General features: G+C 34.3%; 2 protein-coding genes across 4 annotated transcripts in view; one reads left to right on the forward strand and one right to left on the reverse strand.

Annotated features, from left to right (window-relative positions):
- Positions 1 to 18,957, forward strand: part of FSTL5 (follistatin like 5) — a 728,230-nt gene that overhangs the window by 366,788 nt on the left and 342,485 nt on the right. For all 3 annotated transcript variants that reach the window (XM_032633746.1, XM_032633747.1, XM_032633745.1), the window contains exon 5: positions 18,049 to 18,245. In XM_032633746.1, coding sequence (XP_032489637.1) covers positions 18,049 to 18,245 — 197 coding nt within the window. The remainder of the gene's footprint in view (positions 1 to 18,048; positions 18,246 to 18,957) is intronic.
- Positions 10,023 to 10,594, reverse strand: LOC116754805 (AP-3 complex subunit sigma-1-like). Its single transcript, XM_032633748.1, is given in 2 exon segments — positions 10,023 to 10,498; positions 10,501 to 10,594. Coding segments are annotated over 2 exon segments (570 nt in total).

Genomic DNA, 18,957 nt, shown 5'->3' on the forward strand with positions numbered 1-18,957 from the left:
TTTAAAAAGCTGTACCTCCTTGGACTTTTAAAATGATTGTTGTATTTCCACAAATCAAGTGTCAAATATTTCTTTGCTTCCCTGAGAGAAAGTCTGGGAAAAATCATTTAAGGATTATTTGAAGGGAGAAGACTCAAATCAACAGAATAAGAAATGAAAAAGGAGAAGTAATAACTGATGCTGCAGAAATACAAAGGATCATGAGAGACTACTACAAGCAACTATATAGCAATAAAATGGACAACCTGTAAGAAAAGGACACATTTTTAGAAAAGTACAACCTTCCAAGACTGAACCAGGAAGAAAGAGAAAATGTGAACAGACCAATCACAAGCACTGAAATTGAAACTGTGATTAAAAGTCTTCCAACAAACAAAACCAGGGACCAGATGACTTCACAGGTAAATTCTATCAAACATTAGAGAAGAGATAACTCCTATCCTTCTCAAACTCTTGCAAAATATAGCAGAGGGAGGAACACTCCCAAACTCATTCTACGAGGCCACCATCACTCGGATACCAAAACCAGACAAGGATGTCACAAAGAAAGAAAACTACAGGCCAATATCACTGATGAACATAGATACAAAAATCCTCAACAGAATACTGGGAAACAGAATCCAGCAGCACATTAAACGGATCATACACCATGATCAAGTGGGGTTTATTCCAGGAATGCAAGGATTCTTCAGTAAACGCGAATCAATCAATGTGACACACCATATTAACAAACTGAAGGTTAAAAACCATATGATAATCTCAATAGATGCAGAAAAAGCTTCTGACAAACTTCAACACCCATTTATGATAAAAAACTCTCCAGAAAGTGGGCACAGAGGGAACCTACCTCAACATAATAAAGGCCATATATGACAAACCCACAGCCAACATCATTCTCAATGGTGAAAAAAATGAAACCATTTCCTCTAAGATCACGAATGAGACAAGGGTGCCCACTCTCACCACTATTCTTCAACATAGTTTTGGAGGTTATAGCCATGGCAATCAGAGAAGAAAAATAAATTAACAGAATCCAAATCAGAAAAGAAGAAGTAAAACTGTCACTGTTTGCAGGTGACATGATACTATACCTAGAGAATCCTAAACATGCTACCAGAAAACTACTAGAGCTAATCAATGAATTTGGTAAAGTAGCAGGATACAATACTAATGCACAGAAATGTCTCATATTCCTACACACAAACGATGAAAAATATGAAGGAGAAAATAAGGAAACACTCCCATTTACCATTGCAACAAAAAGAATAAAATACCTAGGAATAAACCTACCTAAGGAGACAAAAGACCTGTACGCAGAAAACTATAAGACACTGATGAAAGAAATCAAAGCTGATACAAACATATGAACAGATATACCATGTTCTTGGTTTGGAAGAATCAACATTGTGAAAATGACTATACTACCCAAAGCAATCCACAGATTCAATGCAATCCTTATCAAACTACCAATGGAATTTTTCACAGAACTAGAACAAAAAGTTTCATAATTTGTATGGAAACACAAAAGACCCCGAAGAGCCAAAGCAATCTTGAGAAAGAAAAATGGAGCTGGAGGAATCAGGCTTCCAGACTTCAGACTATACTACAAAGCTACAGTAATCAAGACATAGTGGAGAAAAGGGAACCCTGTTGCACTGTTGGTGGGAATGTAAATTGATACAGCCAGTATGGAGAACAGTATGGGGGTTCCTTAAAAAACTAAAAATAGAAATACTATATGACCCAGCAATCCCACTACTGGGCATATACCCTGAGAAAACCATAATTCAAAAAGTGACATGTACCACACTTTTCATTTCAGCACTATTTACAATAGCCAGGACATGGAAGTGACATAAGTGTCCATCGACAGATGAATGGATAAAGAAGATGTGGCACATATATACAATGGAATATTACTCAGCCATAAAAAGAAATGAAATTGAACTATTTGTAGTGAGGTGGATGGACCTAGAGTCTGTCATACAGAATGAAGTAAGTCAGAAAGAAAAATCAAATGCTATATGCTAACACATATATATGGAATCTAAAAAAATATGGTTCTAATACACCTAAGGGCAGGACAGGAATAAAGACAGAAACATAGAGAATGACTTGAGGACACGGGGAGGGGAGGGTAAGCTAAGATGAAGTGAGAGAATAGCATTGACATATGTACACTAGCAAATGTAAACTAGTTAGTGGGAAGCAGCTGCATAGCACAGAGACATCAGCTTGGTGCTTTGTAACCCCCTAGAGGGGTAGGATAGGGAGGGTGGGAGGGAGACACAAGAGGGAGGTCATATGGGGATATATGTATACATATAGCTGATTCACTTTGTTATACAGCAGCAACTAACACAACATTGTAAAGCAATTATACTCCAATAAAGATGTAAAAAATAAAAGGATGAATTGAAAGTTCATCAACATAAGATAGAAATTCAGGTCATACCTCGCATAACTTTTTATTTAGTCTCTCAACCTCACTGAATTCCAAAAAGATAGAACTGTGCTAGAGACCTGGTCCTGAATCAAGTATTGGGTATCAGCCCAAATCCTGTCTGTTCTTTGGGGCGCCAAGGGCCGGTAAGAACAGGAATCAGTCAGTGGTATCAGGGGTAGTAGCTCCAGAAAGTTGGTATAAAATGTATACTATGAATGAGAAAAATGAAAAATATGAAAAGAGCCTGCTCTTAAGTAGAATTGTTATTGACTAAATAATGATACCATTTGCTTTTAACTATGTCTTTTGTTTTCTTGTCTATCAGATATTTTTTTCTCTAAGAAGATATCTATTAATAGTAGTATTTTCATGGTACTTTTATCATTATTTTAAATATTACTGGCTAATCTCTTTACATGATATATGAAACACTATAATAATGTAATGCATATAATGGTGTAAAAAAATAGAGGCTTGTTCATGAAAAAGGGCTTTGTTAGAATTTATAATAGAATGCTTAACTTACTCAAAGTGAAATACAAAAATGATGCCCAGTACAAAACTATAGAGGCAAGGTTGCCATCAGCTGTCCAGGGCATAAAGGCACTGGGCCAAGGCAATGAGTGAGGCTGAAATTAAAACTACATCTCACTTTTCAAGCCAGGCACCCTAGGTGGGGTATATTCACCAAGAAGAGCTTTCTTCTGTCTATGAAGTGTTGTATTCACCAGCTTTTTCCTCTTTCCACAAAGGCAGTATTTGCTTGCTAAGTTTGGTATCCAGAGTTTTGTCCACCTAGCTGAGTGCTTTTCTTAATTCACTAGGAGGTTCAGTAAAGTCTAAAGGACCTTGTTAGAAGTGCACTGGAAATTCTTTTGAATCTAACCAATCAAAATTTCCTGTCTTTAGGAAATAATAGATCATGATATTTTTGCATTATTTCAGCATACCAAAATAAAAATTATATTATTTTCTCCTTAAAAGGATGTTTTAATGATCAAAAACAATAAAAGAACTATTTATTTAGAGTAAACTGGTAGAATAAGTATAGGAGGTTTACTTTAGAAAGGTCGAGTTAATTCAGTTAGTGAGTTCTATTTTTTTAAAGCTTATTTTGTGTAGTAATAAAGAATCGAAAAATTAAAACTGAAAGGTGTTCTATAAGTTTTCTATTTACAATATCTTTTCTTGTTACATTCTTTGTTTATATTGCAGGAAGTATATTTAAATTTGCCTATATATAGTCACTGATGTATTCACTTATATCTTAAACAATCACAGGGACTTTGAGCTTGTATTAATCCTTTTTTTCTTCTAAGAAAAATGAATCAGGTATCTAGTTAAAGGATACTTTTTCAAGGTAAAATCATGAATTTCTTACAAATATAAATTTAACATGTTAAATATTTAATTAACTCATTATTTAAGAGGGAACTAGGCAGATTTATAATTGGTTCAAAGAAGTCAAAGAGCCATACATTTATATGCTGTAAACAATTGTGGAAATGAAATTACAAATAGACATAAACCTGGCCTTTTCCACCTAAAAGGGAATAGAAATCAATTGAATCTTTTCCAGACAAAATTCATTTGCAAGTCCATAGGCAAGAATTATTTTCCATTGGTATCAGTTATCTGCAATTTACTAGGTAGTAAAATATTTCAAAGGCAATGAAAGGCTAAAGTCATATAACCCAGAAAGTCATGCTATAAATAATGAGTAACTTTCCATTGGAAACACCTAATAATGTCTTTGTCTATTCCAAACTTATTTACCAAACTATACTAGAAATCAGTATATGGCCTAAATGACATTCAGATCACAAGTGAAAATCTTTAGACACAAATTACATAAGCTATGGTCATTATTTTAATTATGAAGCCAAGAAGAAATAAATTTAATTGGAGAGAATACAATATCACTAAACCATTTTATATTTTTATATTATAAAACACTAAACCATTTTATATTTTGTATTATATACACAAACATACAAATATAGGCATATGAACATTAATGTATGTTATCTTCAAAGAGAGGATGTTTTTTACATCCATTGCTCATAACAGGTAACTCAACCAAGAAATTAAATAAATATGAATTTGGGAGTGTATGTAAAGGAAAACCTTGGTTTTCTTCTTTCCTCAGAAACTAGACAGCCAGACATCGTTTTAAAATGTGTTTATTAAGTAATTCCACAACTCACTTGTGAAAATGAATGACTTTAAAAACAAGGAGTTTGTTATTCATTTTCATCTGAAAAAATTCATGGAAAGGGCAAATACTTAAGTCATTCTCTTCTGCTATTTATTCATAGGGTGAAAATTGGGGATTTTACATCTCTCTATTGACTTTAGAAATTTCACACATTTTAATGAATTTTTTTATGTAAACATATTCAAAACTCATATGCCTTTAGGTTGTAACAAAATTAACTTAAGAAAGTCAATTTGATGAAAAAGCAACTTTTCGTTACATAACATTATCTTAGACTTTGATAAAACAACCCATAGCCTTTTTGTGAACATAAGTCAATACTATATCAAAGGAATATATCTCTACACCACTGTTCTTATTCATATTAATATAACCACAGATTCTGTTTTATTTACACACACACACACACACATCCATGCATATGGTAAAAATCAAGATGTCAGCTGGATTTCACAGAAGACTTTTGCATTTCAGAGAAAGGCAACATCCCTTGTCCTCATATTCTTCTATCTAATTTGCAGCAGTTATGAAATGGAGCAGGACCCTGTGGTCCTTGTCCCCCACGTCCTCAGCCTGCCTTTTGTCTGTAGAAATCTTTTAGCCAAAGAATAAGTTTAATAAGAGAAGTGAGAAAAAGCAGAACAAAGGAAAACCGTCAAACGAGACCAAATAATAATAACAGTTCAGTCGTTAAGCAAAGTCAAGGACTTTTAGTTCCTCCTCAAGGGCTACGGATAATATTCTGAGCCATATCCTGTGAGCTGTGTTGTAGATACTGGAACGCCCGCCAGGTAAAAGAATTTAACTACATGATGACCAGGCTGTAGCCATGACATAAGCTGCCACAATGCCAAGAACTGGCCTCAAAGAAATGGTAACAAACCGACCCTGGAACTAAAGACTAAACTGTACTTAAAACCATCAAGATGACAAGATGACACTGGTCAGACTGCTGCAGGACCAATTTCAAGATGACCGTCAGAGCTGACTGTGCTGTTTCCGCATGTAGCCCCCTCCCTCCATCTATAAAATCTCTCACCCACTGCTTGTCAGTGGGGGTGAGTTGGCCTTTGGACAGGAGTCCTCCCCACTGCATTGCTTGCCTCCAAAATAAAGCACACTTTCCTTTTCACCAACCTTGCCTTTTTAATTGCTTTTGAGCAGTGAGCAGCCAGACCCCCACGTTCAATTACAGTTAGCTGATATTTTTCCCTTTTCAAGGAGTGGGCCTTAGCATATAAAGATGTGTGATAAATCTATCTTCATTCCTTCTTCCACCAAACTAGACGTTTTTGTGGTCTCTTTTTAAGTCAGCAGTGTCTTAACACTCCTTAAAAATGCACACTGTCATGTTTTGACCAGGAACATCTTTACTTCACATTTACACATGCCCTCCCTTAACAGTCAGACTTCAGCTTCCATGCATTCACCAATGACACAAAGCCAATTCATCAAACTGTTCCTTTCTTCTTAGACTACAGAGCTTCTTAACTGACTATGTTTTCTTTTCCCTCACTGAGGCCTCTGCCAGCATCTCATAATTACCTCAAATTCATCTCATTTAAAAGCTAATTCCCCCAACTCTTGAGGGTGTAGCTACTTCCTGCAGTTGTCTCCGAGTTACTTCAAGATTTTTTTGTTTTTTATTTTTCACCTAATGCTTTAACAACATGGAAATCAGTTCCCTATATTGTCTCCCGTTTGAAATATCTAGTTTGGTTTTGCTTTTTGACTGGACTCTGTCTGACATAACAGGTCAATTGATTATTTGAACTCCTTCCAGTTTATGGGCTAAAAATCACACAGTGATCCAGTGCTATAAATTATTTTTAAATTGGTAATTAGCTGACAGTTTGATTAGGTTCTGCATCAGTTCTCCATTTTTTTTTTCTTTTTGAAAGCCAATAATTTAGAGGGCTGGGGAAAACACTCAGCTTACCAAAGTACCTGTTATTCAGTCTCTAGGACTATTCATTTTCTCAATTTCTGGGAGACTTTCAAAATATATTTTATCAAGACTGATTAAATAGGTATTAATTATAGTTGTTACTAGTGGTACCTTATTTATTATACATGTTCAAAAGCATTGGGAACTATTATTAATTTCAGTACACCTTTGCCACTACCATATTTTGGATAAAATGCTTTTATCATATCATGTACTCTCAATATAATTTTCACCTTAATGAACAAAATTAAGCTATAAATTTATGGAAAATGTTTGCCGTTGACCTAACTAGGAAGTCATCAACTGCCCATGAATCAAATCTGACCTATTTTCTGTCAGAAATATGACTGTTTTTCAGTTTTTGTTGGTGAAAAACTTGTTTTCAAATTTTTTTCTATTATTAACATCAGGAAATGTTTGTTTTCTCCAATATGTGGAATATTTACTATGTTTTGTTGAAAATATCTCCAAAGAACTATAATGAAAGAATGAAATTGTTCTATTTTTAAAAAAAGATTAATTTATCATTTCCCATATATTTATTTACTCACTGTCTCATAAGCCTAATTTCTACAGAAGACACACACAGTGTATACTTAATGTAGAAACTTTCCAGTATTAATTACCCCATGTCCTCCTATTCACATCCCTTATATCATTTGTCCTCTGCCTTTGCTATCTCTTATAAATCTTTGGTCAAGGTCATGATGAGCTATTGTTAAACATGATGCATACCCATAAGAAAGTGTAGGATTAAATAAATGTTTGTTACTTATTGTGTGTGACTATGTGTAAATTAAAATAAAATGTCAAATAGTATCATATTTCTATGAATATGTACCACTGAGGAATTGAACAGATAACATTTATAGTCTTCCAGAAAACAAAACAATAGATATTGCATGTAGGCAATATATGACCAAATGTTCTTAATATATAGTATTTTATGTTATTGCAATTTCAGACAAAAATAGGGATCCACTTTGGAAATATTCCATAGAATCATTATATAGTAGAGAATGGCAGTCCGGTTGAAGAAGTCTTCTGTCGATGACTGAACTATTTAACTGCTGCTACCAGGACTCTTGAGAGCATTGGGTGATCCTTTTATACAGAGAGACACAAATTGGTAGAATCGTTTGTGTTTATTTGGTTGGTTTGGGGTCAATGAGGAGGCAGTTAGCGCTAGCATCCATGCTATGACCACCTGAAATGTGAAATATCAAAGGATTCTCATTGGACGATGTCTCCTGAAGGTCAGCTGTTCTTAAAAGAAATAATGACAACACATAGTGACTACCCCAGGGACATGGTTTTTTACAGGTTACACTTATTCAAATAAATTATTTGTACATGATCATTGTATCAAGATAAAAAATCCAATAAAGTGATACTGCCCCCCACACATACAATACATACAAAAGATCTCTTCCCAAATCCAAGCTATAAATTGTTACATATACTAACCCACTTCAACGTTGAGCCTGTATGAAAGTATTTATCATAGAACAAAAGAACAACAATACTATAAATGTTACTGTTGTGACGTTTAGTGTATAATGGTATTTGAACATTTACTGTTGCTTAGAATTAGATGGACTTTGGAAAGAATATTTCTTTATGTTAAATTTAATAGGATAAAGACATAGCTGGGGGCTGATGCCCATTCGTGACTATTATCTCTTTTGTTTGCTTGATGGAAAATAATGAAAAGCCTATATAGAAAATATATAAAGTAGAAATCCTGTTTTTTACTATCATTTTTGTATTTTTCTGTGATAAATAAGACAAAGAGTAACTGAGATATTCTGAGACAAGACATATATGAACTCTTGACTGAATAAGATATTCAGTGACCAGAAAAAGACATATGCTTATGCTCATAACCTGGAAACTTAACACCAAACTATAAACTTCAGGAAGAAAGTAACTCAACCTCAGTCTTTCACTGTATATAAATGTAGCATTAAACCTGATGCTTATAGAAGTGTATTATATTCCTGTAAGTATATTTCTGGGTTTGCTCCGCACCAAGGCACTATGCTTAATGGCTGCTTGATCTACATTTCCCATCTAGAAGTATTACAGTGTTTCTCTATCATTGTGGTTTATCACGTTTGCCTGTTGATATCTCCATTTGATTCATATTTTTGAAGTTATGTTGTTTAGACAGGCTTGGAGAGTCATTTCTGTCAATATTATGCAGCATTCCTAATGACTGTTGGGGAAATTAAAAATCCTACCAACCGAAAGACCTCTCTCTCTCTCAGTGTAGCAGAGAAAAGACACATGATTTATTATTGAATATGTGTATTCATATACATGAATATGTGTATGCAGGCAGTCCTCAGAAAACTGTAAATTCTTGACAGAATTTCACACAAATTTGTAGAGTAACATAAAAGAAGGAATAATTAAAGCTTCTGTATCTTCTCAAGAGACAAATAGATGCAACTTGTGAGTCCCGTGTACCTCATGAGAAATGTGAGTTAACTAGTATGATGTGCTTACAATTGTTGGGTCAGAATTTTCTTAATCTTTCATGTAAAGTCAAATGTCAAGCCTGTTATTGGGCTTATTATGTTTCAAGGAGATGGTATAGTAATTGTACTTACTTCACAGGATCATTTTAAAGATTAAATGAGCTGTCTGTAAAGTACTTAGGACAGTGCCAGCACACAATAATTGCTGTGTATATACTGGATTAAAATCATTATATGCCTATGGCTTCACAGATATGAGTAGCATACCTTCTGTAAGATCAATGCAAACGATACAATTTTCATTGAAAACCACGTATTGGGTACTGTGATAAAATTATTGGACAAGATTATTTAGTGTTCAGAAATACAAAGGGTCCTGCTCTTAATGGAGTTACATGAGTCTTAGGGTTTTTTTTTGTTTTGGTTTGGTTTTTTTTGCTTTAGAAGTCCAGTTACCTTGGAGTTTATTTAATCTAAGAGAAAAAGTCATAATGTTTTCATGCAATACATACTTCGTTCTTTAAATAACAATTCTGACAAGTAACAGAAAGAATTAAGGAATGCTGTATTTGTGATCCATACAAAACACGAACATTTTGGGTTATACATAATTTAAAGAAATGTCCCAAACACTTTTCAAAATACTGTAGTAGCCAATACATAGAGGCATGCCTTAGGTGGTCATAGGAATGCAGTTTAGAGAATAAAGAAAAAAATCACACTGTAACTACTCAATTTCTTCAAGATCACTGAGCAAGAAAAGCAACAATGAACTTCCATACTGATTTTACATGACTTCTATGCAGTACCTTGACTTAAATCCAAGAGCAGAAGACTCTCCTCCCCTATTTTTGGTAAACAGCTGCATGGTAAACTTAGATGACTTATCCCCCGGATTTTACCTGGGAGTGGCCTTTTAAATTTTTTTTATTTAAAATAGGGCAGGTTTGGCACTTTTATACTGATGTCACCAATGTTAATATTTCTTGGGATCTCAGGAAGATTAGTATTCTTTACAGCTGATACAGCACGGGCTGGAGCTCCCGCTAAGCCGGCCTCAGATTTCTCCAGTTTATTTTGTGCATCAGTTTGTGTAACAATCTCATTCATGTTGGTCTCCAATACCATTCCCCCCATCACCATTTCTGCAAGAATGTTGTGAACCTTGTCTACATGGAAAATTAAATCCAGTTCACAGACGTTTTCAAAACACTTGTCTAATGTTTCCACAAATACTTGAATTAGATCTAAAATGTCAAGTTCATTTTCTGAAGAATCCACACAGAAGACAAAATATAATGTTGCATAATGTCTATAAATCAGTTTGTTGTCAGATCCTCCAATTAATAATCCTCCTTCTAGGAAATTACAAACATTTTCATCTCTCTTAGATACCAAATGATGATGATTTGCTGTTGTGTATTTACACTGTAGGGCTGGTAGAACTTGGAGAGCCGCGGCTTCCCGTGGTTGTTAAAGATGAGTATCGCCTTGATCATGGCTGAGCCGGGCCGACCCGGTGGGAGCTGGGGGCCAGGACGGGGGCGGGGGCGGGCACACGAGCCTAGCCTCGGGATCTCGCTGGCGATCCTTCCCCACCCACCCCCTCCCGCACACGCGCGTGCCGAGTCTTAGTTTTGACTCTACTTGATTCAGGGATAGACACTTTTTCGTAACCTGATTACTTTTATAAATTACTTTCATCAAATTTTTTAAAAATTCAAGAATATCCTTTATATATCTTTACTCCTTGAAATATTATAAATCCAGATAATATAAATCAAAATTAAAAACCTCTATAAAACACAGACTACCACAATGAGACCTGTAAGAACTGTATAGTATAATTTTTAAGGCAACATGCACTCATACTTTAACAGCAATTGCAAAAATGTGAAAAGATGAAAGTCCATCATATTGTGTACAAAATATTTGTAGAAAGGTTGCCAGAAAACAAACAATAATTAATTAGGAAAAACTTATTTCATAAACTGTTTGACATCATTAGCTACTTCTCACGTATTTTATAGGAGGTATGCCTTTTCATATGAAGCATACTGTATTTTCTTGGTTTTAACTATAAAGATAATGACTTAAAAGACTGTTAATTCACTAAACATTAAAACACACACTTGAGCAACTGTGATTATTTTATTACAAGTTGTATTTATTTCAGGTAAGATAAATATACATTTTTCACTAAGGTTCCCAAGCATTCTAGAAAGCCATCATCATTGTATCGTGCTCTGTTTTATTTTGTTGTGTTTTCTGCCAGCATTCTCTGCAGCTTTACTTTATCATATGTGATTCTGTTTGTGAGGGTGATGAGAGAGGGTGGGGATAGTAAGAGCTAAGCTGCCTACTTGCTCCAAAGTGTGTCACCTTTGAAGAATATAATTGAAAACAGAGCATGGGATGCCTAATCTCATCCCTCAAAAGCATTTTAATTAATGTTCTTTCAGGGTAAAGAGAGCAACGTGACCTGGTTGCTAGAACACCTTTATTAAATTATAATACCACATTTGCCAAGCTAGAAAACCAAACCCCTTTTTAATACTGCTTGTATAGATGTAGGCAGTTGTCAATGACCATGTGGCATATAATTGAAAAAAGTTACATCATAAGGAACAAAGTGTTTGGAGAATTAATATTTAACTCACAATACTTTCCTTTTATTTCCAGTAAGAGTAATTCCCAAAATTAATCAGTAAGCATGTCAATTGAATTAATTGTGTTTTTAATCATTTTCACTTAACTAGTCAACAACGTTTAAGGAGATGTTAAATTAAGCCAAATCACATTGTGTATGTGCAGAGAGTGGGGGAAAGGTTATGGAACCAATGTCTCTTGTAAAATATAGTCCCTCATTCATTTAAAAAATTCCCTGTAAGACAACGCGACGCAACTACACACCTATTGTAATGGTGAGTCCAAAACACTGACAACACCAAATGCTGGTGAGGGTTTGGAGCAACAGGAACTCTCATCCATTGTCGATGAGAATGCAAACTGGTACAGCCACTTTGGAAGACAGTTTGGTGATTTTGTACACAACTAAACATAATCTTACATACAATCCAGTAATTATGCTCCTTAGGATAAGGATTTGAAAATTTAAGTCCACACAGATACCTAAACATGGATGTTCACAGCAGCTTTACTCGAAATTGCCAAAACTTGGAAGCAATAAAGATGTCCTTCAGTAGGTAAGTGGATAAATAAACTGTGGTCCATGCAGACAGTGGAATGTTATTCAGTGATAAAAAGAAATGAGCTAACAAGCCATGACACAAAGGAATCTTAAATGCATTGACTTCTCAGAAGCCAATCTGAGAAGTCTACATATTGTATACAATTCCAAATCTATGACAGTCTGGAAAAGGCAAAACTGTGGAGACAGTAAAAAGGTCAGTGTTTGTCAGGGGTTAAGGTGGATGGAGAGATGAATAGGCAGAGAGCACAGAGGATCTTTAGGGCAGTGAAACTACTCTGTAGATACAGGTGCACACATGTCATTATACATTTATTAAAACCCATGGAGTATATAACACCAAGAACCCTATGTACTAATGAACTCTAATATAGGGGTTTTTGTGACAATGACATCACTGTAAGTTCATCAATTTTTGTGGGGAAGTTGATAGTGGGGGAGTCTGTGCATATGGGGGGGCAAAGGGTACATGGAAAATCTGTATTTTCTGCTCAATTTTTCTATGAAAATAAAACTGCTCTGAAAAGTAAAGTCTATTGTTTAAAAAAAATTCCCTCTCCATGAGGAAATCATGGCTCTTCAAATGTAGAAAGTTGTGAAGTGGTATGTGTAGGTGTGCTTGTATTAGTAAATTTCCAGAATTCGAATAGTATCTGAAACATAACAGTTTTACATTAATCTTATGTGTAACTGTAAACGTTTTTTTTTTTTTTTTTTTTTTTTTTTTTTTTTTTTGTGGTACGTGGGCCTCTCACTGTTGTGGCCTCTCCCGTTGCGGAGCACAGGCTCCGGACGTGCAGGCTCAGCGGCCATGGCTCACGGGCCCAGCCGCTCCGCGGCATGTGGGATCTTCCCGGACCGGGGCACGAACCCGTGTCCCCTGCATCGGCAGGCGGACTCTCAACCACTGCGCCACCAGGGAAGCCCTGTAAACATGTTTTAATAAGAACTTTTAAGTAAAGTTTATGTAATATAAAACAATTTACACCATTAGATTTTCCATATTTTAGTAGATACTCCAGTTAAAGTTTATTTTAATTTTGTTCAGACTACTTTTAACCAAGATAATTTTAATTCCTTCAAACACACAGTTTAACAATGAGTTTAAAAATGAATTTAAATGTAATAGTTTTCCATGTTGAATTTATTCATAGATGCATATTAAATCAACATACTAAAGTTTTCATACATTCCTGATGTTATAAATGCAAAGTATTTTTCTAAAACACATTTTAGAAAATATTTACATTTTAAAAACTGTTTACATATGAAAAAGTTGTAAAAGTTTTCTTTTAACAATTGTTTAATAGTTTGATGAAAAAACAATTCCAGTATGCATTCTAATACATGAAAAGAATTGATGCTAAAATAAAAACATTTATTTGTATCCTTTTAATTTCTAATATTTCAGCTTATATTAGGATCATATTAATCAAATTTGAAATATAAATGCTAAAAAGAGACAAGTAATATTCTTATATACTTAGATTTGATTATTTTTATGTTGAAAGGAATTGGTACTTCTTAATGATGGATGGAAGGGAAGGATAAAAGTGTAATTTCGAAGAGATAAGAACAAATTACAGGCTTTGAAAAAGTAGTGTTAAGCATAATTGATAGAATCTATAATTTTGAGCACTTATCATGTACTCAAAACTGATGGTGGTACTATCAGATATATAAAATGTAATTATCCTCAGTTCAGTAGAGTCTTGGAGAAGCCTTGCCAATACACAGGTGCGACCATTTGAAAGTCAGAGTCAGAATGAGAAACACAAATCTCACAGGATATCACTTACATGGGGAATCTAAAAAAGGGTACACATGAACCTATTTACAAAACAGAAACAGAGTCACAGATGTAGAAAACAAACTTACGGTTACCAAGGGGGAAAGCGGGGGAGGGGGGAGGGATAAACTGGGAGATTGGGATTGACATATACACACTGCTATATATAAAATAGGTAACCAAGAATAACTGCTGTACAGCATGAGGAACTCTACTCAATACTCTGTAATGACCTTTATGGGAACAGAATCTAAAAAAGAGCGGATATGTATATATGTATGACTGATTCACTTTGCTATACAGCAGAAACTAACACAACATTATAAATCAAGTATACTCTGATAAAAATTAATTAGAAAAAACAAGTGAGAACTTGTGCACATAATAAGAATACAGAAATATCATGCATGTTTTGGCCATGTGGCATTATCAAGCATGTTTTTTGTTTCACAAAATAGTTTAGTTGGAATAAAATTGTGAATCTATTACTTAAATGAGAAAAAAAGATAAAAAAAAAAAAAGAAAGTCAGAGATTCTGCCTTCTTCCAGGCCCCACAAGACCTGGTGGATTTTAACTGCCCTAGAATCACTCTGAGTCCAGAGTCAGCACAGCCCTGGAATCTGCATTCATGGGCAGGAGGATGGTATAGGTACCATCAGGTGGCGACCTCATTCATCTTGTCCTCAGAACAGGCACAGCAGAGGTGATCTCTTACTGGTCTCCAAGAGCACCAAGTGAGTCCAGAAGTTTTCTTTCCTTTCGCTGCCTAACGCCAGCAGGTGTCAGGTTTCTTTTCCTAACACCATCGGTTGATTAAGTATTGAGAAAGGAATCCTACCAAAGCAAACAAATCAACAAACTAAAATTTCTTAACTTCCTTCTTGAAATTTTTCTTGGATGAGGCCATGATTTCTTAATATACATTGATGTTTATTTCTAGATATCTATTCCTATTCTTTTTCATTAATTCTATTTTTTTATATTGATCCTTATTAAAAGGGTAGTAAACATTTAATATTTCCAAATCATCATTTTGTTTTTACTCATTTTAACCTATTGTAATAGGACTTTTCCATTTATTCACTAAAATTTCCCTTTATTGTCATCAATTACCTCCAACTTAAGGAATCTAATGAGCAGGTTTCATTTCTTATCTTATTTTTACTCTGAAACGTTTAACCTTTCATCACACCCTCTTTCTTGAAAAGTTCTTTTCCCGTTAGCTTCCTCTTCAGTACTTATAGTTTTCTTGTTATTTCTCAGATACTCCTTTTCTTTTTCTCTCTCTCCCATTGCAAGTTCTTTTTTATCTACCTGCAATTTAAGCAATGATATTGCCTGGAGTTTATAATTATATTTGTTTTTCACTTTCCAAATAATCCTTGGACAAATTTACTGAATCCACGTATAAGTTGATTTTAAACTCAGTTCTGAAGATGAGAAAAGTAGAGAATAAAGGCTAAAAGAGATGTTGCCTGGCTGTAAAAATCACTGTGCTCCTTTCTAGCTCTGTAATTTTGAACAAGTTATTTAATCTCTGTGTCTTAGTTCTTCATCTGTAAAATAGTGGTAATTATAAGGTCTTTCTTGTGGGATTTTCATGAGAGTTAAGTGATTTAATACATAAAAAGTTCCTGGCACATAGAAAGCCTGCATTACAGGTAATCTATATATTAATAATAGATGTAACTATTTATTACTAAAAAAAAATCTGTAACAGCGATTATTTAAAATCTTTAAATTCTACAAAGTGTTACATAATTTTAGGACTGTTTATTGCACATTTCCATAGAATGTGAATGCTTTAACTGCAATGCTTTTATTTTTGTTTTCTTTGGATTGCCAGCAACTACCTCAATACCTGGACTTGCCAGGGAATTTACAATTTGGGAAAAAGTATCTAGAGAGAGCATGATGATGATTGTATTACTTGATTTGATCAAAATTAAAGTGTAACAACCTAAAATTGTATCTCCTCACACCAAATTTCAAATATTAGTTAAAAGGTGTTCAGCACTTAAATTCTATTTCCCATGTTCTCACCTGCTCATCATGGATAGACACAGGTCACTTCCCCCAGACTCCATCCTCCTTCTCATCAGTCAAATGAAAGGACAGGCAGGTCCAAGGTCAAATACAGAAATCCCAGGGAGGGCTGTTCGAATGGTTTTCTCCCTCTTCCTGCTGCACACACACACATGCACACGTATTTGAAGGCTCCTCTTATGCATCTTTCACAGACACCAAAATTGTTACCTATCCCTCTGGACTTGATTACTTTTCTCTTTTGTCAGTGATTTCTGTTCTATTATGAAAACATATTATTATTCTTTACTGAGAACAGAATAGTGCAAAATTCACTTAATTTGTGGTACAAAGTTTACATCTTGTAAAAAATGAAGTTCTTGACAGGATTGCTAAACACTAAAATTGCTGAAAAACAGAAGCCATTTCACTGTTTTTGAAAAACAAGATAGCCTCTCATCTCTCTGGAAGAGATTGTTTTCCATCTTGTCGGGAAAAGGAATGCGACCCCAACCCCATGCTTCTCAGACATATATTTTAAAATCTTTAGAAATAATGTAGATTCTGTCACAGCTTAATTGTCAAAATGAACTACAACTCTAAAGTTAGGTTTCTTCCTAAAAAATATATTGTCAAAATTCTCAGCGAATATAATGCCTACTTTTTCATTTATAAATTACATTACACATTGTATTTTCTGTATACATTTTATATCACATTTGCTATCAATAGTAAGCACATTTCATTTCAATGTGTTATAGACATCAGCATGGAGACTGTTGTAAGAAAAATCCTTTGTAAAATAATGATGTCAAGATATTAGAGCAATTGCAGTTATTTTTGAAGATATTAAGCCAAGCAACTATTTCCATTAACTGTGAAGTTCCCAGTATTCTGCTGGTTATTTTATGGGAGATACTGAAAATCTGTAATGTGTTGTTACTTCAGTAAGCTCATACTTTAGCTGTGGAAATGAAATTGACAGGTTAAGACTTCAAGATACAAAATGGAAACATATTTCATATTATACACCAAGACTCTAAACGGAGAAATAGATGAATATCAGAAAAATAAGTAAATAAATAAACTTTTGGAAGAAAACAAATATGAGCTTAGCATCATTAAAAATAGAATCAAGAGGGCTTCCCTGGTGGTGCAGTGGTTGAGAGTCCGCCTGCCGATGCAGGGGACAGGGGTTCGTGCCCCGGTCCGGGAGGATCCCACATGCCGCGGAGCGGCTGGGCCCGTGAGCCATGGCCGCTGAGCCTGCGCGTCTGGAGCCTGTGGTCCGCAACGGGAGAGGCCACAACAGTGAGAGGCCCGCGTACCGCAAAACAAAACAAAACAAAAAAAATAGAATCAAGAAAAAATGTAAATACACACAAACTTCTTCAAAACAAATCCAAATGTAAAAAATATATATATGTCCAATTAAAAACTTACTATACTCTTTTGGAGCCAGATATATATGTCAGTTTAAGCACAAAATCCAGCACAATCTAACCCTTTGTTTGGGTGAGCCATTTCATCTCCCTGAACCTCATGTTCAAAACCTGTGAAATTATCACCTATAGACATGTGTAGTGAGGAGTTAAACTAAGGTAGTGTATTTAAACATTGGAGCCAATTGAAGCTATAATGTTTTTCTATGTACATTCATAGAATCAATGACTGTCATCGAGAAAACACACAGTATTTGTGTTGTTATTGGATTTGATACTAATGAAAATTTTCTGTCCTCTCATGTAAATAGCCCATTCTTTTTTCCTTGTACAAGTGGTAAAGTATGCAAGTAGAAACATAAATATTATGTACAAAGTATGTTATCTACTAGATATCAGCTTAAAACATTAATAAAATAAATGATTGTTTTGAAAATACAAAAATAAGTTATTGTTTTGAAAATAACTTAGTTCTTTTGTTACAGGAGATAACTGCGAGGCCACTGAATACAGCAAGATGAAAAGCATGCTTTTAGATTTACAAAATCAAAAGTATGTTACACGAGACAATGAAAACCCTAACGGTGATGACGTATTTCTGAAGAAGTTGCTGGTGGATCAAATGTTTAAATGTTTTGATGCCGACAGTAATGGACTTGTAGATATCAATGAACTAACTCAGGTAAGATTAATGACTAAATTAACAAGCTAATTTAAGTATACCGTATGCAATATGTTTACATTTGTATGAATTTATGCTATATAAATAAAAATATTTTTATTCATATAAATTGACTATAGACATAAAATATTTTTAAGAGAAAAATTTGACTACTCTATCAGCAGTATTAATTTTAAGTAACATTTATATGATGTTGTACAATTTAAAAGAGATACCTACTTTTGACCGGTTTCTATACCTTAAATACCTAAAGGAATTGCCAGTTCTCTCTTATAGAGTTTATAAAATATCTCCAGATATGTTCTGGAGCTTTTGTAATGTTTAATTTTCTATCAGTCAATGGAAGCTTGTTTAGGTATTCAAGGGAATTACTGAACAGCAATTGAGTACAACTATAACATATTGTAAATAAGTGATTTAAGAAGGTATTCAATTATTGACCTACTCCAGTACTTTTTTAATTATCAAAGATCAGGTATATTAAATCTGATTTTAATATTATGTCAACATTATTAAATTTCATTTCTTTGAAAATTGCCACCAAAATGATACATATAGACAAACTGTTATTAAAGAGAAGATAATATTTTAATAGACAAAAGGTCTTTATGTGAGCCATTTTGGAAAATTAGAAATATTTTAATGTGTGTGTTACTGAGACAGACTGCTGAAGGAAATTGAAATACCCAGATTTAAGAACCTAAATTACTTG

This window comes from Phocoena sinus, chromosome 5 (genome assembly GCF_008692025.1).
Source record: "Phocoena sinus isolate mPhoSin1 chromosome 5, mPhoSin1.pri, whole genome shotgun sequence".
Lineage (NCBI taxonomy): Eukaryota > Metazoa > Chordata > Mammalia > Artiodactyla > Phocoenidae > Phocoena > Phocoena sinus.